Source organism: Orcinus orca, chromosome 12, assembly GCF_937001465.1.
Source record: "Orcinus orca chromosome 12, mOrcOrc1.1, whole genome shotgun sequence".
NCBI classification, from domain to species: domain Eukaryota; kingdom Metazoa; phylum Chordata; class Mammalia; order Artiodactyla; family Delphinidae; genus Orcinus; species Orcinus orca.
Window position 1 is genome coordinate 27,988,827 of NC_064570.1, and position 24,568 is coordinate 28,013,394.

The window sequence follows — 24,568 nt, forward strand, 5'->3', positions numbered from 1 at the left end:
AATATGGAGAGTTCAGAAGTTTGTGTCACTTGGCAAAAGTGTTCAATGATTGACCATTTTCTGAGTTCTTCCACCCATTTAAAGGGAATGTTTATCAACAAATGTTATGAGCATGTCAACCTAAAAAGGATGTTATATGAATAAATTAGAATATATTTGAAGATAAATAAGGAAGTATTTGATTCTATTTAAGGAAGTTGACATATAATTTCAGAATATTAATTTACAGTCCATGGACTGAATGAGATAATGAAGATTGAAAAGTAATAATTATCACGTTGATTGACTACTGAATACAGGCCAGACTCTGTACTAGGTATTTTGCATGCATTTAGTTTAATCTAATCCTTGTAACAATTCTGTGAAATACATATTAGCCCCATTTTAAATTGATATACTTCTCATTGCATTTACCAAAGGGTATATTTTTCTTTGTTTCCTTATGTGTATGTGTGTGTACGTATGTATGTATGTGTGTGTGTGTGTATGTATGTGCGTGTATGTGTGTGTATGTATATATGTTTTCATTCAGTGAAAACTTACTGAATGTGCCAAGCACAATGGTAGGCAGTGTGGAGATATGATGGACTACAAAGCACATTTTGATAGTTTAATGGGAGAGGCAAACACCAGAACATACAATGACACTGAAATGTTTTTTAATCCTAGAATCTTAGAGTCCGGAGTAATCATAAAGAACATTTACTCCAAACTCCTGATGGAATTAGGGTAGGAAAGGATTTTAGAGATTATTTAATTGAATTCCATTATAAGACAAATGAAGAAATAGGCTCAAAGATATTAAGTAACGTACCCAGTGTATGAGGTACTGTGGTAGGCTTTTCTGGATACAGAGATACATATAGCACATGTTGCCTCTCCTCAAGGAAATCACAGTGTAGAAAGGTAAGACATGTAACAATGAAAGGCTAACACAGATGTACTACAAGAAGAATATACACAGTATACATGATGGATGAGGAGAGATCGCTTTTTACCACTTAAAAGGCTTCCTTGAAAATGTATAGGCATTTAAGCTCCCAAAGACAAGCTGTTGCTTAGAAAGAATAGAGAAATTGCCCAGTAATGTTTTTTGAGATGTTAATAGGAAAGAGGATCAGGAAGGATACTTACTGACTTAGGTATCTTAATAGCAGTTCAATGACTTTCAATTTTTAATCTAAAAAAGTAAATATAATTTGACAGTTATTAGCAAAACCTGATGAGAAGGAGATTTACAGTCATTGAGCCTAGGATTTGGATGGTCAGGGCTTTAAGTAAACTACATTTATCCCCCAGTGTTTCTGTGAGGTGAGATAGCTGTCTATTTGCCTGAGGTGTGAGACCTGCTAGTGACTACACATGAGTGAAAGAGCCAACTTTCACATTGATTGCTTTAGTTTGTGCTCTTAACTAAGAATCCTTGATCAAAAGAACTGGATCTCATTGAAGAAATTAGGAGTTTAACATTAGAAGTCATGAAGGATTGGGTATGAATGATGCACTTAAGAGTAGATATAAAGCAGAAGGAATATTTGGGTAAGAATTAAAGGAAAAAGAATAGAAATAATAGTGTAAATTGCCCCCACCAAAGTATGTACATGATACTTCTGATTTAAATTATAAAGTTCTGTTGTATCCCGAACAAAGTACCTGATAAATTCTTTACTTACTTTATGATCATTTCATTTCCTATTATGGTGTGGATTATATGATGACATGTGAAAATCTTTAAAAACTGATAGCAGAAACATAACCCCTTTGCCTGGTTATAATAATTATTATGTAATCAAATATGGGAATTTTTACTTTTTTATGTCATTATTTTTTTGGCACATGCTCGTGCCAAAATTTTAATCCATTTGTGTAATTCCTTTGATTTGCTTTGTGTTTGGTGTCAGGTTGGAGTCTGCCTTTAAAATCTCACCCACACAACTAATTTAATAATCTGTCCTTTGAATTAAAATGCTGTGACATTATTTGCTGTTTTGATTGTTATTTTTTTCTTTTTTAGGCAGATGTAGCAGTTTTAGTTGTAGATGCCAGCAGGGGAGAATTTGAAGCTGGATTTGAGACTGGGGGACAAACACGAGAACATGGCCTCTTGGTTCGTTCTCTGGGAGTGACCCAGCTTGCAGTTGCAGTCAATAAAATGGATCAGGTATTTAAAGGCTTCTTGAAAATTCGTTTTCGATGGTAGTTAAGATGATGTTCTGCCGTACTGATGACCTCAGGTGTGACTAGTATACATTTTCTTAGTCCAGTTGTCATATTTTAAAAAATAAATTCATGATGCTAATAGTAAATAAATGAGGTATTAGTAATTTTTAAGCAAGAAGATAAATTCTCACTTTCAGAATTAATTTATAAATCTTAAAGTCATTTTAAGTTATAAAAATGCATATTTATTTTAGTATAAAGAAAACCTGAAATAACCTATATTTCTAACTCCCCCGCCCAATTTTTAACTTTTCATTTTGTACTTCCATCCAATTTATTTTTACACGTAAAAATCTTTTTTTAATAATATTGGGTTCTAGTCTGTTTCATTATCTACTGTTTCAAAAAATTGACAATATTCTTGTTCATGTTTCCAAGTAATTAATAATTTTTATGCAAAGAGGCAAAGAGGTAGTTTTTATAGCTTTATTCTAGTGTATTTTAAAGATACACTAACATTTATTCAGACAGTCCCCTACTTTTGAATATTTCCAGTTTTGTGTATGTGTGTGTTTAGAAATAGTCTATTCTATGGAAATTTCTGGGCCTAAGGATATAAATATATATTTTAAGACTTGCTGTACATGATGAAAATACCTTTGAGAAAAGTTCTAGTTATTTACTTCTATATGATGTGTTCACTTCCCCAAATTCTTATCAACACTGCTGTTATTAAAAGATTGTATTCCAATTTGATATATAAAACATGATTTTTCTTCTTTAAACTTACTCTTCTATGAATGGTCATAATATTTAAATATACCTTGTATATTATCATTTGTATTTTTTCTTTTGGAATTTATGTAGTTTGCTCATTTTTGAAACTTTAAAAAAATCAATTTGTAAGCTTAATTTAAAGATATTACTATTTCCTTTTGATTTCTTTCATTATGCTTAGGTATTTTCTTACCCTGGGATCAAATTCATATTCACCTAAGTTTTTCTACATGCTCTTTTATAGTATCATTATTACATATACCTTTTATTTTTTCCCAGTACTTTAGTATGTAAATTTTCAGACATAAAGAAAAGTTGAAAGAATGTTACAGTAACACCCATATTATACCTGCTACATAATATTCTGCCACTTGCTTTATCTCATTTTTGTCTATCTACCCCTGTATCCATCCATTTATCTATCTTATTTTGACATGAATTTCCATGTAAGTTACAAGTTACAGACAGTGTTACATTTACTCCTAAATACTATAGCATGGGAATGGTTATCTAGAGTTCATATTACATATACATACACTAAGATGTCTGTTTGACTTGGGGGGGGGGTGTCAGTAATTTTATTTTATTTCAGCAGTTGGTCCAGGCACAATTTAATAAGTTATTCACTTTTTCTCCCCACATTTGAAGTCACTTTTAGCATATCCAAAAAATTCTATAAACATTGGAGTTTGTTTCCAGCCTTTCTGTTGTAAGAAAATTTACTTTTAGATCATATTAATAGTAAGATCTGACATTGTGAGCTTTAATTTTAATAGATTTCATATTTAATAGATTTTATAATTTTATAGTCTTGACTGTTTATATTTTATTGCAAAAATTTTAATTTTTTATATATAGCATGGTCTGAAGCATAGTTTTAAAAATAAATTGCATCTTTATCAGGTTAATTGGCAACAAGAAAGGTTTCAAGAGATTACTGGAAAACTTGGGCACTTTCTTAAGCAAGCAGGTTTTAAGGTAAGATAATTTTAAATTTATTTGGGTACTTTCCTTAAGTCTCATCTTACTGATATGAGAGAAAAAACTACTTTGCTATTCTTGTTCAGTATTTTAATTCTTTTTGTTTTTATTTCTCCCTGATATTATGTATGTCTTACATTCTTTGGATTACTTTGTTTGTTTGTTTGTTTGTTTGACTGACCGTTTATTGCCATGCCATGCGTGGCATGCAGGATCTTAGTTCCCCAACCAGGGATCCCTGCAGTGGGAGCGCAGAGCCCTAATCGCTGGACTGCCTGGGAATTCCCTGGATTACTTCATTTTAGAAAATTGCATACATTTTATAAATTGGCTTGGATCTAGTATAAGTAGAAGACTTTTTCTCCACCTATTAAATTAGATGTATAGGTTTAGGGAGGTCACAGAGGAATGTGGAAACTAGTAGAGAGAAATTTCTCCAGCAAAAATGTGAAATATGCCTACGTTACTAGGTAAAAATGCTTGAGTGTTTTGGAAACACTCAATGCTTAATGCTTGTAAGTTTCCCTCCCACAAAATCAAGAAAGTTGAAAACTGTTGTATCAGATAACTTCAGGGCAGTAGTTCTCTGATTTCTATTACTTTTTAAAAAGTACACTGTTGCTTTTGCAAACTTGGTACAGTTATGCTAATAGTGAACCTTTTAATTTTTTAAAAACAATGTTGTATTGAGTTTCATATGTTCAATCTTTTTTATAGGAAAGTGATGTAGCTTTTATCCCTACAAGTGGTCTCAGTGGTGAAAATCTAATCACAAGATCTCAGTCAAGTGAACTTACAAAATGGTATAAAGGACTATGTTTATTAGAACAAATTGGTAAGAATACTGCCATATTAATTTTAATGCATTATGAACTTGATATTAATTATTATTTAGAGTTCTTTATGGGGGACAGTGATATGTGTGAAAAAGCATAGGATTTGTAGTCAGAGGAGCTAGGTCACCGATTTTGAAATTATATGCAATATTTAAACTGATGCTAAATTTTTCTTGTTTAATTAATGCCTGCCCTACCTACCTCACAGACTGTTGTGACATTAATGAGAAAACACATGTGAAAACATTTTATAAACTAGAGTATTATATGAATCACAGTCAATTTGCTGTTAGTATTTATTAAACAATTATTTTCTGAGAGACATGGGAGTATAGTGGACTCATTGGACATGAGTCAAAAATTACTTTAGGGCTTCCCTGGTGGCGCAGTGGTTGAGAGTCCGCCTGCCGATGCAGGGGACACGGGTTCGTGCCCCAGTCCAGGAAGATCCCACATGCCGCGGAGCGGCTAGGCCTGTGAGCCATGGCCGCTGAGCCTGTGTGTCCAGAGCCTGTGCTCCGCAATGGGAAAGGCCACAACAGTGAGAGGCCTGCGTACCGCAAAAAAAAAAAAAAAAATTACTTTAAAATTAAACCTTGCCATTTTACCATTTTTTCCAGATTCCTTCAAGCCTCCTCAAAGATCTGTTGACAAGCCTTTCAGATTATGTGTATCTGATGTTTTCAAAGGTAAGTGCTACCTCTATTGGCCTACTTCAGTATGGTCCCTGCCTTTCCATTCACTCCTGACCTCTTTTGTTGGACAAAATTATTATTATGTTGTCTTCAGATTCTTCCTTCTTTATGCCAGTGGTATACAATTATAGTTACTTAACACCCCTGCCTAGAAGAATCTTCAATTTACTTACCATTTCCCCATCTCATACTCACCTTCCAAGTATAAAAAAACCCTGACCCTTTATCTGTCTAGCCTCATAGTTTTTTTCTCCCGTTAGATTCCTTTAGTTTCTGTATCCTTCAACTGAACTGGATCATTCAGTATTTCCTAATCACATAGGGTTTTTATTGCCACTATGTCTACCCATGTTGTGCTCTTCTCTCTCTTTACTTGTCCATTTCCTACCCATATATAGCAGTCTGGGTCAGGAAATAGACACCACACATATGTAAAATGGGAAGTTTAATATCAAGGATTATTAATATATTAAAAAGAGTGACTATAAGATACAAGGGCACTACATGGTACCCTAGGGCTGAGGAAGAGAACCCAAGGAAGGACAAACTCAGAAGAGGTGTTGTAGGAGGTGTATTAAATACCTAAGAATACATCCAGTTTAATGTGTACAAGGCCCTACACAGAAAAATATAAAATGGAAATGGAATAAAAGGTCTTAATAAATAAAAGGATGTAACTTATTATTCCAATATATAACTTATATATTGGAATAATCGGTATGGTAAAGATGTCAGCTGCTCCCCAAGTCTCCATTATCACAGAGCAGGAAGTAGAGAGTAGATTTGGAACTGAGCAGCAATAAATTGATAATTCTGGGGTGATAATTGAGGTCACCCACACACATACCCTAAGGTGTTGCTCTGTGTTCTCTGTATCCTCTGTCACTGCATTTTTCATGCAGTTTTATAATTGTTCCTGTGCTGTTTATTTCACTTAGATTGTGAACTCCTTGAGGGCAAGTACTGTCACTTCTATATCCATATTTGCAAGACCTAGCTTAGTGCCTAGCATATAAAACATACTTAATAAATGTTGTTTAATAAATGAATAAATGAAGGTGCTTCACAAAAATCATTCAATGAAATTGAAATTTATTATTATCATTTTCCAGCATTCTAGTAGAAGAGGAAGTACGGTAATTCTTTTCAAAATGCTTATTATCTATTTAAAATATAAGAGGTGCTTAATTTTCTTTTTGATTAATAGGGTTTGCTGACTCTACTTGTTTACCTCTTCTTTCTTCAGGCAGCTTCCTGGCTTCTGCCTGCATTACTTGCCTCAATCTCAGTTCCCGCTGAGATTATCAAATGAACTCTTGGTTGCCAACGTCAGTACACATTTTTCAGTTCTATCTTACTTCCATCTTACTTGAATTTGGCATTACTTCTGAGGCTTGTAGCCACATCCACCTTGAAACTTTTCCCCCTTGGTTTCTGTGACCGACTTTCTCCTGCTCTTCTGTTCCTTTCACCTCTCTGTATCCTCTCTGTGGGCTCCTCTTTCCCTGTCCCTTGACTCGTGTTCTGTCACTTCAGTCCTCTTCTTATTCTACATGCTCCCTTTGGACCGACATCCATGATTTCATCTATCTCCTGCATCTTGATGCTTCCCAAATCTCCAACCCAGACCTGTTCTCACTCTGCAGATACATCTGCTAACTGCTGCTGGGCATCTCCACAGGGAGTGTGCTCCCAGGGTACCATTCTCATGGGTTTGGTGTGATTGGTGCCCCCCTGAATGCATCTTCTCCATCTGTATGTCTTGCAGATACTTCAAATTCACCAAGGCTAAAATGGATCTTGTTCTTTAATTTTCTATCTCACAGTTAATGCGCATCTCAGATTTTTCTGTTTTTGCGATTATCCCCCATTTACCTTATCACCTTAAATCTGTCATACCTTATTCTCAAATTCTTGAGTTTCTTCCCTTTCTGTAGTCCATGTATGCATTTCAATCAACCTCCCCATCTCTCTGACACAGAAACACCATCATGTCACTTTTCCATTCACAATTCTTTTCTGGTTTCCCATTACTTAACTGAGGATGAAATTCAAGCCCTAAGTGTGATTTATGAGGCCCCGTTATTATTTGTCCCATGTCTACCTCTTTTGCCTCCTGTCTTGCCCTTTCCCTCATTATTCCAAATGGTCCCCATATAAATTCCATATAAATGACACATGGGTCTTAGCACATCCCACATTTGGTTATGACTGTGCCTTTGCACGTGCACACAAACTATCTGGTAAACTCCTGTTCCTTCTTCTAAGTGCCTTGCTAAAGTGTAGTCATTCCCCATCATCATGGATTCTTTGATGAACCTTGTTTTTTTTCCATTGCACATTATACATAACATTTGTCTCAGGACAATGTAATTGTTTTTGCCTTTCTCTTCACTCGTGTAAACTCCTTGTAGGTAGGGGCTTATATTTTCATCTCTTTATTCCCAGAGTTTAGCACTGTGCCTGGTACTTAGTAAGTATTCAATAAATTTCATTTCAATAAAATTGAAAAAGGAATGAATTCCCACTTTTTCTAATATAAATATTTTTATTTATAAGAAAATCAAGAGTAGAATGTGGTGTGTCATATTTAGTAGATATATTAAAAATTCTGAAATGATCATTGCTTAATGTTCATTGAACTACTAGTTTTATATAACTACTAGGAAACTTAGTATAGCTAGCAGTATTAAACATAGATGATATTGTTATGTGAACCATTATAAAATTTTGGCATGTTTTGTAGATCAAGGATCTGGATTTTGTGTAACTGGTAAAATTGAAGCTGGTTATATCCAAACTGGTGACCGACTACTAGCAATGCCTCCTAATGAAACTTGTACTGCAAAAGGTATTCCTCTGCAAGATTCTTTTGTTAAATAACCCTTAAGTTGAGACAGCAGATTTTTAAAAGTAGTTTAGTTATTAACTCCAGAGTAAATAACCTCTTACTGAAATTGTAACTGACTGTCAAAATGATACTAACTGTTGAAGGTAAAAATGTGAAAACATTAAACGATTTTTTTCTGTTGTGACTATGTGTGTATAAATGTACATATAACATTCTAACTGTGGTAGCATTTTTTTTTCTTTTTTTTGACATTGATTCAAGAAGGCTGGCTAGGATTGACCCAGATGTATAGACACCTGTCAGATACATTTAAAATAGTATTCAGTAGCAGAAATTAAGTCTGACCCCATCCTGGCACTAAATAGTCAATGGCAAAGCAGAGTGCTACAGTCTGTTGTTTTGAAATGTGTATTTCAGAATTACTATAAGTTAACAACCTAGATCATGTTTATACCAGAAGAAATTTTTCACAGGAAGACTTAAGAAAATAAGATGCAAATGGAGAGAATCCTAATGTTGAAAAGAGAAATTGAGCTAGTTTTAAGTGCCGCAGTTATTGCTTTTGCATGTATATGACCTTTCATAATAGCTCATAACTGTTTCTATCTTCTGATCATTTGACCTTACCTGTATACATGTTCTTCTTTTTTGAATTCTGCTTAAAAGTTTATAATTCTGCACTTACCTTATTCTAGCTTCCAACTAAACTTCTGACTTCAACATAAAACTGAAGATCTGTTTTATACTATAAAGTAAACTTGCAAACAAAAGGTCTGTGGAAAATGATTCTTTTTTAAAAAGTGTATATTATTTTTATCAAACAAAATTTTCTTGATCTCTAAGCAAGTAGAAAGAAAAAGGTTAAATGGAAATAACTTGGCTTTCATTCCCTTATTCATCTTTAAATTTAGGTTAAATTATCTCTGCTGTTGTTTCTTAAAGTGATCAAGAGCTGCAATACTATTGAAATACTAATTTCTTTATATGTTAAAGACCTTTTTGAGAATAGGAAATTTTTTTTAATATAATCAGACATGAATTAAAACCATGATCCTAAACCATGGTCATAGACCTTACAGATTGGCTCCTTTGTGAGCTCCAAAATCATAATTTGGTCACCTCTGAAAGTTCTACATTCTTTCCCTCTTTCTTTCCTGTCCCTACCCTACCAGAAAAACTCCAACCACTTATCTTTAACCCAGTGGTTCTTAAAGGGAAGCCATATGAGAAGCACTGCTTCACTCCTTGAGAGCCACCCTTCTAACCCAACTTGGAGATTCTCAGTCCTCAATTTCTCACCCTAATGCTTTTGATTGATTTATTTGATTTTTTAATGCACGCTTCTGTCTGAACACTTTAGGTGCTACTATGGCTCACTAACCAGTAGTGTCCTAAAAAAGAGAACTGACTAAATCTGCTACCAACAAATGGAAATTCGAAATTACATTTTCACTTTATTAACATATAAGTTCATAGAGTGTTAAAAAAGAACTTCTTTCTCCAGTGAAGAAAGTGCTTAAGAAGATAAATATCACATGTAGGACAGTGTAACATGTTTGGGGGAAGGAAGTCAGATTATATATTATCTTCAGAAAATTTTATATTGTTAATTGAACTTCTAGTATGAAAGCTCTTAAATCCTAAGCCAAAGGCAATCTCTAGTCTATGTAAGTAGCTAGCTCCTGACTTGAATTCCACATTTCATACCAAAACTCAGATATGGTCATTTTAAATTTACATGTAAAAACTAAATGTAATTAGTTGAAAATTTGACAGACATTTTAAAATATCATAATTGTTAATGTTTTTAGAGTCAGGAACCTCTTTGATACCTTGATGAAAGTATGGCCCCTCTTCTCAGATTAATGCAGATGTGCACCTACATGAAACTTTGAATAAAACTTTAGGTTGTCTCAGAGCCCTTAAAGTTCTCCTTGAACTCCCAAAAAGTCTCAAAGAAACTCACTTAAGAGTATGCTATATGGAAAAAATAAGTATTTTCAGGAGGAGATGGGTGAATTGTAATTTACTAAAAACATGTCAATCAAGAACTGTTCCCCAGTGGTTGGTCTACATACTGTCTTCATCGTTAAGACTCAAGTTCCTATAGAAAGGAACTTACCCCACAGAATCAGAAAATATGAGAAACCTTTTAAAAGCCTTTATTCAAATACCTGAGTTTTATTGCCCTTTGCAATTATACTCTAGGATTTTCCCTAGGTAATAAAGGTAGCAATAGCTGGGATCATTTTTAAATTAAATTTTCTTACACTATTAATCTCCTCCTTTTCATAAAACTATTTGTCATTGTGCATCTGTCTCTCTGGGAAGCAGTTCTTTTGAGCCATGAATAATGAAGGGGCCTGCCGAGGGTACCATCTGACTGAGTACCGATGCCCTGTGGGTTACTCAGAGATTGTTTACGTCGTTGTCTAATTAGAGCAAAGCTTAAATACTACTAGACATCTTCCCCAGTCTCATCTATTATGTTTTGAAAATAACTGGGACTGTACTATTATTCCTGTATCCATTAATAGAAGAGAAGTATTAGAATGGGGCCTATTTAATGAATATACCAGTCGTATAAATGAGTTTAAAAATCTTGATTAAATAAGTAGAAATCAGCCTTTTATGGACAAATACAAGTCACTTTATGTTTAGGGTGGTGGTCCAGAAGAGTCAAGTCTAGAGGAAGTGTGTTTTCCTCAGTGCTTACAGTTAACACTTCTCAATCTCAATCCATTCATATTGAAAATGATGAGTAGTGACTGATGAGGCACAAATCAGCCAAACTCCCTTGGTTGTTATGGTTTGATATTGAGATGTTTCACTGTATGCTTTGGTTCTTACTCATTTCCAGGAATCACTCTGCATGATGAACCTGTCGACTGGGCGGCAGCAGGCGATCATGTTAGTCTTACGTTGGTTGGGATGGATGTCATCAAAATCAAGTGAGTGAGAAAATGAGTTTAAGCAACCATTGTTTTGGATGTAGGACCTCAAAACGCGTAAAATTTGCAATTCACCAGCTCAAATGAAAGAATTGAGTGTTAATTCTGAATCTCATTTGGCCAGAAATAGGCACTTGTGGAAGTGTAAGAATGATAAGCAGAACCTACTAAAATTTAAATTAATACGTGTCAACGTGTGTACCTGACATGTTCTTTGAGGGAAAACAGTAATGTATGAAAATGACATAAGGTTAATAATGGTGTAAAGCCATGCTTTAACCCAAAAGGGACTATTTAGAAAAAGTCCCTAATTTACTGGATTGTTTTACCTTGTTAATGGTTTTAAAGGTTTCCTATTGGATGTGTATTTAATTATCCCCCCAACTACCTGCTCTCCTTTTTTGTTTTTGTTTTGTTGTTGTTACAGTGTTGGCTGCATATTTTGTGGCCCCAAAGAACCCATTAAGGTTTGCACTCGTTTCAGAGCCCGAATCCTCATCTTTAATATTGAAATTCCTATCACTAAAGGATTTCCTGTAAGTTTCAAAATGTTTGTTACTGTTTTTATAAATTCAATATAACTTTATCCTAAAAAGTAGTAACTCTCTTTATAGGTGATGTTGCTATTGTTATTTTCAACTAACATTTGTATTACTCTCATCCAGAAAAACATGAAATTGGAATTTGAAAATCATCTTTACTGTGTTTTTTTTAAAATTTTGATCCTTAAGTCTGGGGATGTTTTCTTCAAAAAGGCATTGAGAAGAAATTTCATAATCAATAGGATACAAACTGATGATAAAAAAATCGTTTAGGGAAAATCGTAGACACTTTTTTGCTGAGTTCCAAATGTTACTTCTTAGATTGGGTCTTTCTGTTTTGGTTTTTTTTTTTAATAATAAGCTTATTTGTAGTTTTTCTGATTATAAAAGTAATACATTGTTATGGAAAATTTTGGAAAACACAGAAAAAATAAAAATGATAAGAAAATTCTGGGACACAGCAGTTAAGAATCCTCCTGCCAATGCAGGGGACACGGGTTTAAGCCCTGGTCTGGGAAGATCCCACATGCCATGGAGCAACTAAGTCTGTGTGCCACAACTACTGAGCCTGTGCTCTAGAGCCCTCGAGCCACAATTGCTGAAGCCCGTGCACCCTAGAGCCCGTGCTCTGCAACAAGAGAAGCCACCGCAATGAGAAGCCCGTGCAACGCAACGAAGAGTAGCCCCCATTCTCCACAAGTAGAGAAAGCACACGCACAGCAAAAGACCCAACACAGCCAAAAATAAATAAATAAATTTAAAAAATCATATTTAACATCTTATTAAAAAACAGAATCTTCTGTAATTGTGTAACCTATAATTATCTGTTCTTTACATTTCAGAGTATTTTTTTGTGTACATTGGTATCTGTGGGTATATTTTGGGGATGCTTGACCTAGGTAAACTTTAATTACGCTGAAGCTGTGAGGTTGGTTTGCAGGTTATCATTGACTAGCACCATTTGAACATGCACATTTATGGGAAGAGGGGAATTTTATACTATATTGTTACTTATCCAGAAAAGATACTACTTGTGAATAGCATGAATTCTTTGTTTTATGTGTAAATTTTTTTTCAGCTATTTGGGGCCGTACTCTGTTTATAGTTTGGTACCTTGCTTTTGCCATTTAACTAATGGACATTTTCCCCATTAGACTTATTTTTCTTTTCTTGATCAGCTTATTATATAGTACAGGTTCTGCATGAGAATCAAAAATGTTTCTCGGTGGAATTAAATGGCTTGCCTTTAAAAATATAAACAGATCATTTTCTCCATTTGATGCATCTTTGAAATAAAAGTAAGGGAGTAATAGTAATTGACCTTTAAACTTTATTTAAATTAGTGATAGTGTTTTAAAGATTGGGAATAAATTTATTTAGCACATTTAAATTTATTTTATACCTCTGCACCTTTATTTGAGATAACCATGTGCTTTGCTTATAATTCTTTGTAATTATTTCTATGTAAACTTGATCCTATAAAATTATATTTATAAAATAGTGTTTAAGTATTTTAGTTTTATAATTATATTCCATTTCTCCCATATGCTAAAAAAGGGGAGGGGCAAAAGCTGTGTCCAAAAAAACAGTTGTTGTTGCAAATACTTCTTTTAAATATTTAAAATTCATGTGTTGATAAGCAAGAAATTGCTATGAACGAATGGCACTCATTCTTAGAAAGCAGTATGTCCAATGGAGAGAAGCTGAAGAGGTTGGTTACTGTGTTTCTACTCATGCGGCAATAATTTTTGCCAGTGGAGAGGTAGAGAGGTCAGGAGGTTGGTAGTTACTTTGAACAGTAATACTGTCTTCCTGTGTACTGTAGTTCCTTTTATGAATTAAAAGTTTTTCAGTGCTGCTTTATGAGATTCTACTTGCTTATGTTGATTCACGAATACCAGGATGAAATTTGTTTCAGAAAAAAAACATCACGTTTTGCCATTTAATCCACTCTCTGTGGGAAGAAACTTAAACAATTTTTAAAAATTTAACCAAGGAGAGGCTTCCTAAGCAATTAAATTTCACTATTTAGGGACTAGTTCCTTAATACATAAATATTTTTGTTTCCCTTAGCTTATATGGTAAACTGTCTATATATTTAAGAAGAAAAAAAAAGAATGGGTTAGACTTTAACTAAATTCATGTTTTGATTTATTGTGATAAAATATTTATAGCAGAAAATTTACCATTTTAACCATTTTTAAGTGTACAGTTCAGTGGCCTTAAGTACATACACCTTGTGCAACCATCACCACCTCCCATCTCCAGAACTTTTTCCTTATCCCAAACTCTGTACCCATTAAACAATAACTCCCCCTATCACGCTTTCCCCCTGTCCTCTGGTAACCACAGTTCTACTTTGTTTCTCTATGAATTTGCCTATTCTACATCCCTCATATAAGTGAATCATACAATATTTGTCCTTTTGTGTCTGACTTATTTCACGTAACATAATGTTTTTGAGGTTCATCCATGTTATAACATGTATCAGAATTTCATTTCTTTTTAAAACTGAATAATATTCTATTGTAAGTATTTACCACATTTTATTTATCCATTCATACGTTGATGGATGTTTGGGTTGTTTCTGTCTTTTGGCAGATGTAAATGATGCTTCTGTGAACACTGGCATACAAGTATCTGTTTGAACCCCTGCTTTCAATTCTTCCGAGTATATATCTCGGAATAGAATTGCTTGATTGTATGGAAATTTTGTGTTTAACTTTTGAGGAACCACTAAACTGTTTTCCACAGCAGCTGCACCATTTTTACATTCCCACCAGCAGTACACAAGGGTTCTAATTTCTCCTCTTCCTTGTTATTTGCCTTTCTTGTGTGTGTGGGTGTTGGGGGGGGTGATTTTTTTGTTAGTTTGTTTGTTTATAATAGGCATACTGATGAATGTGAAGGGGTGTATCATGGTTTTGATTTGCATTTCCCTAATGGCTAGTAATGTTGAGCATCTTTTCATTTCTTTATGTATTTTGGGTTTTAATTTCTTATCAGTGTATGATTTGCAAATATCTTCTTCCATGTGCTGTGGGTTGTCTTTTTACTCTTAAGTATCCTTTGATGTACAAGAGTTTTACATTTTGATGAAGTCCAGTTTATCTACACTTCCTTTTGTTCCTTTACTTTGGTGTCATATCCAAGAAGTCATTACCAGATTGAACATTAAGAAGATTTCCCACTCTGTTTTCTTCTAAGAGTTTCATAGTTTTAGTCCTTTTGTTTAGGTCTTTGATCCATTTTGAGTTAATTTTTGTATATGGTGTAAGATTCTTTTGCATGTAGATATCTAATTTTCCCAGCACCGTTTGTTGAAAAGACTGTTCTCTCCCTATTGAGTGGTCTTGGCACCCTTATTGCTGCTTAACCTATTTGATATTAATTTCCTTACATATAAAACATGAACAGTAATAGCTAATATATAAGGCCGTCAGTTAACTTCAGGTTTACCATGTGTTAGGCCCCACTTTAAAATAACATTATCGGGTTTTCCTCATTTAGTGACGAGAGACCTGATGCTGGGGATATTGGGGGGAAAACGGTTATTACAGGATTTGCCCCAGATCACACAACTAGAATGTGTAAAGTTAGGATTTGAACTCAGGTCTGCCTGACTTCAAAGCCTGTCTAAACTCCCATATAATATTTTACTCTCATTATCCAGCAATGAATACGATTCGTTACTGCTGAATATCATGCAATTCCCCTTCCCTCATTTTTATGGTGAAACAATTCACATTTGTTGAACATCTGCTGTACCAGACACTGTCTCTTCTGTTATTTAGTTCTTATCATAATCCTATAAGGAAGGTTATGTAATTTACTCAAGTTTACACAGTAAGTGGTGGAGGAGAAATTGGAACTGCTTCCTATGACCTTTTCCCCTAGTGAGTTAAGGGACAACCTGATTGGAGTGGTGGGACTTAGGGGAAGCAGCTGGAGATCCTGCAACTCCAGGCAGTAGTGCTGAGGCTAACGTGATTCCGTGTGAGTGCCAGAGTAAAAGACCAGAGATGCTGCAGCGAACAACTTTGTAGTGTTACAATTTTTTGTTTTAGGTGCTGTTACACTACCAAACTGTCAGTGAACCTGCCGTGGTTAAACGATTGATTAGCGTCTTAAACAAAAGCACTGGTGAAGTCACAAAGAAAAAGCCTAAGTAAGTGTTTTAATGCATAAATAATAAACACAATTTAAGCACATTCCTTACAGATTAATTCATTTGTGTAATATTTCTCTTTGCGATAAGTGAAGTCTGTTTTTACTTGTTCCAGAAATCATTTTTTTAAAGGACTAGATGAAAACACAAAAACAAATATTTAAGCTCCTGTTTAGGTAGGAATGCTAGATATAATTTCAGTTATATATGATGGTGATGGGTGTGAATTGTAAATAAAAATGTAAATGTAAGTTTATATGTAAGTATCAAGCCCTAGATACTGATGATGTAAAAATGAAGGCATTTAAAAAATCAGTCCTACATTTTTGAAGATGAATTTGATTTATGCCTAGCCACTTGTCCCAAATTCCAGCTGATTGTGCTTCTTAACTTTCTTGTCACCCCCTCATGGGAATCATGCCCTATGCTAAGAATACCTCAGGAAGAGAGTGAACTAAACACTGTTTTTTTCCCACCTGGAAAGTACTTTTGTTTTCTGCTTGAAGTCCACCTGGTGCCTAGGCTGAGGTGGTCACCACATGTTGGTCCCCTCTGCTTACCATTAATAGCTAGGTCTAGGTGTGGACAGTTCCCCCTTGGCTGGGATAGGCACGGGATTTTTCAGAGGAGGTGCTTCCTGAGAATCTTGAGTTTCTTACTCTAATTCAACTAAAGGTTGACCACAGTTTGGTTTGGCTGCTTCAGCTTTGGGGTTTTCCTCACTTCAGCCCTATGGGGAATCCCACCCAAAATCCCCTTTTTTTTCAGTCCTGGGGTGTTCCTCCTCATTTGCACCTGTGTAAGAGGCCAAGGTGGTTAGAGGGTTAATTTAGGATTGGCTGCACGTAGAAGAAAGAATCTTCACACTGTTCTAAACCCATGCCTGTTTCTCCGTTAGTTAGAAAAAAGAGGCTACTTCACCTCTCTTTTAAAGATAGTTCTTTATTTTTAACCTGAGTCTTTAGCTTCTAGCATGAGTGTCTGCCATAATGTACTGAGAAGTGTGATAGAGCTAATGGCTGATGTTTCTTGAGGACCACTATTTTCTAGGCTCTGTCATAAGTGCTTTCACATGGTTTTCATTCTCAGCAACCGTATGAAGCAGGTATTATTATGTTTCCCATGTTTCAAATGAGGAAGCTGAAGCTTAAAGAGATTGTATAACACGTTTGAGATCACAAAGCTAGCAAGTGGCAGGCCCAGGATTCTAATCTAGTTAGTTGGGTCACATAAATTCTTTTGGCAGGAGGCGGGCTGTTTGGCTTGGAAAATTCTCAATCTGACATTGGCTCATCAGATGTAATCCTGAATTTTACCCTCCCTGCTCATGCTGCAGAGTCTAGCTCAATGATGGTAATTCTAGGTTTTCATATATTCTCATGCTAGTTTTTCCTGTCACCGTATTTGTAGCTTTGTCCTTTTATTTTGCACCAACACCATTTGGCCTTTCCCCTTTGTTTCCATTCTTGGCACATTGTAGACTCGATTGCTTTATATGGGATGGAATCAAGCTTTCTAGAACCAAACTTAATGCAAATTATGAATATATTAGATGTTCTCCTTCCTAAGGAATGGGACCTTAAGCTGAAATTGCCCAAAGCCAATATTTAGAATTTTGGGAATACGTTTTTTAGAAACTTTGGCTTATTGTATCTGTCTGTCCCTGAATTAATCTTTCAGAAGGGGAGTTTATGAATGCTGTTCTCTATCCTTCTAGAACACATCAAAATTGAATTAGGGAACATTTCAGAATGTCCCCTTAGGGTTCTCCCTCTTTCAGTAAGTCTGGTGGGGCCCGTGCACAAGGATGCTTGGTGGTTTTGCTTATTTGCGTGAAGCTGTTTGCAATCAGGCCCATGCCTCATCTCCCTTCATTTCCTACAAACACCATACTGTGAAAGAATCTTACATGATTTTATCCTGAACGTCTGTTAAAGAACCACTCTTCCTATGTGGGAAAAGAGAGAGGAGGGAGGGAGAGAGAGATCTAGGGTAGTGTGTTGGCACTAGGAGATTATCCTCTTTAAAGATAACTTTTTAACACATAATCTACCAATTAGGATTTCACTATGGAAGACATAGGACATTGCATTCCTTTCTTTAAATGCAGCTGCATCACTCTTCTTTAATTTCATGAGGGAATGAAAGGGAAGACTTTGGTGGAGGTGTCTTGAGTATTTTAGATTATAGTGTCCTTCAAAGGATAGAGTTCAATTTGGAGGATTCTTTAAAACACACACACACACACACACACACACACTCATACTCATACACACACGAACTAGCTAATATTTCTTAAATCTAGAATTACTCCTCTCATTTCTTTCAACTAACCCCCTAAAATTCAAAGGCATATATTTTCATTTTAAGAAAATCCCTTTTTACTTTTTAAGTTTTTGAAAAACTAAGTTGATGTGTAGATGGAATGTGAAATATTTTTCAGGTTTTAATTACATTTCTTTACCTTTATTAGATTTCCATTTTATTTTTCGTGATAGATTGTTGACCAAAGGCCAGAATGCATTGGTGGAGCTACAGACACAAAGACCAGTGGCTCTTGAGCTGTACAAAGACTTTAAAGAGCTGGGGAGATTCATGCTGCGCTACAGTGGTTCTACCATAGCTGCTGGTGTAGTCACCGAGGTATTTTAAAGTGACTGATTATGTATCCATGGTTATTATGTCTTTTTCTACTTTCTTGTTAAAATTTTACTTATTTATTTTTATTTTTTGGCCGCGTTGGGTCTTCGTTGCTGCGCACGGGCTTTCTCTAGTTGTGGCGAGCAGGGGCTACTCTTCGTTGCGGTGCGCGGGCTTCTCATCGCAGTGGCTTCTCTTGTTGCGGAGCACAGGCTGTATGTGCATGGTCTTCAGTAGTTGTGGCTCGCAGACTCTAGAGTGCAGGCTCAGTAGTTGTGGCACAGGCTTAGTTGCTCCGCGGCATGTGCAATCTTCCCGGACCAGGGATCGAACCCGTGTCCCCTGCATTGGTAGACGGATTCTTAACCACTGTGCCACCAGGGAAGCCCTCTTTTCTACTTTTTAAGAATGATTACTGAGATTTTATGGCTTAACGGGAGTGCAGTTATATTAGAACAACATTTTAAAATTTTATTAAAGATTAAAAGAATGACGGGAAGAAAATGTTTCATCTTAGATCTTCTCATAACGAAACTTCCAAACTGTCTTCTCCACTAGTAATATTGCTCAAAATTAAAGGAAATCCATTGAAAAATACATCTGTATGCAGTCCAAATCATGAGAATAGACTTTAATAAGAGTCAAATGAATTGGGGGTAGTGGTTTTGTTTAACAAAGTGCCCTCATTACATTTTTTTTTTAATAACTGGTTCTCAGTTCATTCATTCAGAAAGTTAATGTATCAGTAATGTTTCTGAAACATTAATATATAATGTAAGGTACAGTTGAGTTTTGGAGAAAATAGCCAGAAATGAACCAGAATTTCAGTGATTTAAATTTTCTCCCACACTATCATGATTAATATAGATCTTATGAATACATGCATGCCTTATTTTATTGCACTTCACAGATACTGTGTTCTACAAAATGAAGGTTTGTGGCAGCCTTGCATTGAGCAAGTCTCTAGGCACCATTTTCCCAACAGCATTTGCTCACTTCATGTCTCTGTTTCACACTTTGGTAATTCTTGCAGTATTTCAGACTTTTACATTATTATTATTACATATTTGTTATGGTGATCTGTGATCAGTAATCTTTGATGTTATGCCTACAAAAAGGTTATGACTCACTGAAGGCTCAGATGATCGTTAGCCTTTTTTAGCAATAAAGTATTTTTAAGTTAAGGTATGTACATTGTTTTCTTAGACATAATGCTATTGCACTCTTAATAGACTATAGTATAGTGTAAACATAACTTTTCTATGCACTGGAAAACCAAAAAATTCCTATGACTTGCTTTACTGCGATTCTCACTTTATCGAGGTGGCCTGGAACGGAACCCACAATATCTGCGAGGTATGCATGTATTTTTAAAAGGGGCTTCATTACTTCATATGCTTGTTTTCTGCATAAAAATTACTCAGTTCATTTAACTGGATGGATACTTTGGACATAGGGCTTTAGGTTGTATCAAAATTCAGTTATACATGTACCATGAAAAAGGCTCTGGAGTTAAACTTAAGTCTAAGTCTGAGTTACTGCTCCACTAATTCCTAGCTGCAGAAGAACAACATTTGTCCTGTAATTTATCCATCTATGAAAATGGGGTAATAGAATCTACCTTCTGGAGTTGTGAAATGAAATGGTCTGCATAAAGCACTTGGCACAGTGATTGCATTTAGAAAGCATTCAGTAAATGTTACCTAATAGCAGCAGCAGCAGCATCACATTTAACTGTCAAAACATTCTTTATAAAAGAGCATTCTAAAAATAAGATGCAGTCTCTTGTGGAAAGTAATGGAGAGATTATAGAAAATCTCAAATAACAAGACTAGGGAAGGAAAAAAGTTGCAGGAAAAACAAAAAAGTTTCACCTGATGTAATGATTACTCCACTGCCATTTTTTCCTTTTGTTGTTGTTCATATAATGTGGTTGGTTAAATTATAGCAAATGCTTTTTTTTTCTTTTACAGATAAAAGGCTGATGGGTCAGAATTTCTACCATGTTTCTAAAGACAGTGAGATAGTTAACCTCCATGTTTTGAAAGAATCCAGTTATTCAGTTAAAGCAACAATGTGCAATTGATATTTTTTTAAATGAGAAAATTCAAGCTATAATCAGCTGCAAAGAAGTATTATTCACCACTCCTACAAAAATTTTAAGTTGCCAACTGGCAAAGAAAGGCTAATATTGCACTTTCATTTAAAAAACTAGCTTTTCCTTTGAAATGTTACTAATGGATTTACCTTTCTGAGACTTACGGAAGTTATCAGAAATATGTGTTAGAAGACATTGAATCATCATGACGTGAACTCTACTTCCAGCCAAACCACCAAATGTTTTCAGTTTTCTCTTTTGATTTCAACTTACAACACACATTTTTAAGGAAGAATAACTAAAATGGGTTATTGAGGTAGTTAATATTTGACCTGAGCAGTTTTTTAGTTAACTGTAAGAAAAGATTTGTTGAAGGTTAATAAAGGTATTTTGTGTTGAGCAGTGAGTGTTCTTCCTTCAACAAACAACCATTTGGAACTGCTTAGTTTGCAGTTATTGGAAATTGTTCCTTTGGTAACCAAGATATTATTTAAGGTGTAAAGCCAGCTAATAAAATGCCTTTGTTTGAGCATAACAACAAAATGTGTTGTGTTTCTTCGATGTTTATGAGATTCTAAGTAGGACTTGGGTTTTATGGGATCTTTTTCACCTGAGGGTTTCCCCAGTCTTTCACGTGAATTCTTGCTTTTTATCCTAGTAGCAGATCAAATTTAATCTCATCCATTTCTAACCATAACTTAATTTTATTTTTCCCATTCTCACTTTTATAATTACATGTATGATGACTTTATCTCGTATTCCTTGTAGATTGTAAGTCCCCTATGAGTAAGAGTCATGTTTTTCTTTAAAGTTTCAACAAACTCCAAGGTATATTTAGTTAACAGGTATTTGTTGAGCTCCCTCCTGGGTACCATTGCTTTCGAGTGGATTTTGTCCTCAGCTGAGGCTGGGACTGTGTTTTTTTTTTCCACATCTTTATTGGAGTATAATTGCTTTACAATGGTGTGTTAGTTTCTGCTTTATAACAAAGTGAATCAGTTATACATATACATATGTTCCCATATCTCTTCCCTCTTGCGTCTCCCTCCCTCCCACCCTCCCTATCCCACCCCTCTAGGTGGTCACAAAGCACTGAGCTGATCTCCCTGTGCTATGCGGCTGCTTCCCACTAGCTATCTATTTTACGTTTGGTAGTGTATATATGTCCATGCCACTGTCTCGCTTTGTCACAGCTGGGACTGTGTTCTGATGGACCATATGATACAATTTTTTTTTAAATTAGTTTATTTTTTAATTTATTTTTGGCTGTGTTGGGTCTTCGTTTCTGTGCGAGGGCTTTCTCTAGTTGTGGCGAGCGGGGGCCACTCTTCATCGCGGTGCGCAGGCCTCTCACTATCGCGGCCTCTCTTGTTGCGGAGCACGGGCTCCAGATGCGCAGGCTCAGTAGTTGTGGCTCACGGGCCTAGTTGCCCCGTGCCATGTGGGATCTTCCCAGACCAGGGCTCGAACCCATGTCCCCTGCAATGGCAGGCAGATTCTCAACCACTGCGCCACCAGGGAAGCACCGATACAATTTTTTTATATTGGGAAATGGTGTGATTTATATATTGATGGCTTACCATATTCAACAGCATTTCTTCTTAATTGAAGAATAACATCCATATGGTAAAGTGTACAGAACATGAATGTGCTGCTTGGTGGACGATCACAAAGTGAACACATTTCTTTACTAAAAAGTATATGTGTAGCTGTCATTTGAGAGTAAACTTGCTAAGGCAAAAAAGCGTTTTATTTATATTAGTCAGAAATTTAACAGATACAACTGACAGAAACCTAATTTAAAGTGACTTAAGCAAAAAAGACCTGCAGTAGCCCTGACTTTCAGCTGGTCTTGCTCGAGTCACAGTGTCAGGCAAGGACTAATCTGTACTCTGCCTTCTCCAGTGTTGGTTTTGCCCTCAGACTCCATACGGAACCCCCTGCGATTACACACTTAGATCCTCAGACCCTCCATCAAGGGCAAGGACAGGCTAAAAGAACATGTCTTTTCCAGAAGTCCTAGAAACATCTCACCATGGACTATAACTGAGTGTAATTTCTTTCCTTGGGGCATCCTTTAGATGTGATGTGAGTATCACCCAAAGTGCACAGCTGAGAATTATGGAAGGGTTGGAAGGAAATTCAGGACGCTATGAAGAAGGGGAAATGGATTGGGGGCGGGGGGAGGGGGTGGGATGCAAAAACAAGAAACATCCACTCTGTATAGCATACAAGGTCATGATAGCATTAAGAATTTTAGATAAAATTTTAGCATAAAACAAATAGTAGCAGCAGTAGTAAAAATGAGTTTATTTCTTCCTTCCTAAATTGTGATAGAGTGATCTTTTTATTTACATTATGTTTACAATTGATTGTTGTTGAGGGGTGGTAATATTAAGAGAACCCACTGTGGGAGGTTGGGGGTTAAATGACAAGGTGTCCGGCGAGCACGCCCAAGCTTGGGTTTGGTCTGAAATCCTCCCCCTGACACTTACCATACTAAATAGTACATCCATATTGGGTCACTGTGCTTCAGGTACTTCTTGTCTCTGCTTCTTCCTATTTATGGTCACGCTGTTTCTTTACACAAGTGGCTTTGTCCTCTTACCATGACTCTTCATGGGTCTCCACTGGATCAGTTGCCTCTGTGGTAACCTGGCTTAAAAAAATTTCAGATCCATGTTTGGGCTTGTTAGTGTTTTTCCACATGTTCGTTATTTATGACAATATTTGAATTTTAGAAACTCAAATATTGGTTTAGAAAACAATTTCTGGACATAGTTTGTTTTCTCCCAATAATATGCAGATCAGTAATAATTTTAACTATTGTGAAAATGTAATCATTCCCTCTAGAAAATTTGGAAAATACAGAAAAGTAAAGAATAAAACTCACCCATAGTAATATTGCCTAAATATCAATATTACTGCTGCTAACATGTTGATGTATTTCTTTCCTGTCTCTAGGGCATATTTTTTCTTGGAGTTGTGATCATTAGTCAAGCTCTTTTCATTTTATAATGTAATCAAGATTTTTTGATAGAAATATTAGTAGCTTTTTAAAAATGATGTAAAAATATAAAATTAGAAACCTAGATATATTGGAATTAGGATTATACAGCTAATTTTTTAAAAAGCTTCTAGGTAAGAAGGCTCAATAAAAACTCCTGGGCCATTATTTTCAAACTTCCCTCTAAAATAGTCACAGGAATATGTAAATAGGAAAACATTCCTTCCTTCATCCCTAAGAGTCTGCCGTATCCATGCACAGAGGGAGCTCTGGAGCACCGGTCGTCATGGGGCTGACAGTTCAGCCAGGGGCCCTTCTCAGCACTACAAACTACAAATGAGAGTTAACAGTGTGAAAGTATTCAGGAGGAATGCACCCTAAAGACAACATTAGAAGGGGGCTAGGTGAGGGGGGACCATTAATACTGAAGTAAAATTGTAATACTTCTATACAAGAGTCTCTTGAGTTAAACTAATTCAACCCGTAAGCCACAATCTCCTACCAATTCAGGATTAGTGGAGGGAGGGGGGGCAGGTTTTGCATTGGCAAAATCATCCAACAGGGCAGCTTTTAGCCTTCAAAGTAGCAACATCAAGATCCCACCAACAGTAAAAACCATTCTTTAGAACCCACCCACCTCCAGTAAGAAGAACCACGTCAGTGAGAATCTTAACAGTGGGGCACAAGCCAGCAGAACCACACATTGACATGAGGTATGGGTACAAGTGGCAAGATGAGGAGAGCCCAGCAATAACCCTAGTTGAAGACACCTAAAGTCCTTCTTAGCTTTAGAATCTTGCCAGCAGAGCAAAAGTAGAACGGATCAAGTAATTTACAACCTGGTTCTTTGAAAATGCCAAAG

General features: G+C 35.7%; 1 protein-coding gene across 6 annotated transcripts in view; it reads left to right on the forward strand.

The window, feature by feature from the left end:
* Window positions 1–21,242, forward strand: part of HBS1L (HBS1 like translational GTPase) — an 81,986-nt gene extending 60,744 nt beyond the window's left edge. For 5 of the 6 annotated variants that reach the window (XM_049695166.1, XM_004263796.3, XM_033406747.2 and 2 more), the window contains 10 exons: window positions 2,015–2,161; window positions 3,841–3,915; window positions 4,636–4,753; window positions 5,375–5,443; window positions 8,196–8,300; window positions 11,161–11,251; window positions 11,679–11,787; window positions 15,861–15,961; window positions 18,460–18,604; window positions 20,575–21,242. In XM_049695166.1, coding sequence (XP_049551123.1) covers window positions 2,015–2,161; window positions 3,841–3,915; window positions 4,636–4,753; window positions 5,375–5,443; window positions 8,196–8,300; window positions 11,161–11,251; window positions 11,679–11,787; window positions 15,861–15,961; window positions 18,460–18,604; window positions 20,575–20,586 — 972 coding nt within the window. In that variant the 3' untranslated portion in view covers window positions 20,587–21,242. Of the gene's footprint in view, window positions 1–2,014; window positions 2,162–3,840; window positions 3,916–4,635; window positions 4,754–5,374; window positions 5,444–8,195; window positions 8,301–11,160; window positions 11,252–11,678; window positions 11,788–15,860; window positions 15,962–18,459; window positions 18,605–20,574 lie in introns of those variants that run through there. The other variant, XM_049695167.1, reaches the window with a different exon arrangement.
* The last annotated feature ends 3,326 nt before the right edge of the window (window positions 21,243–24,568 follow it).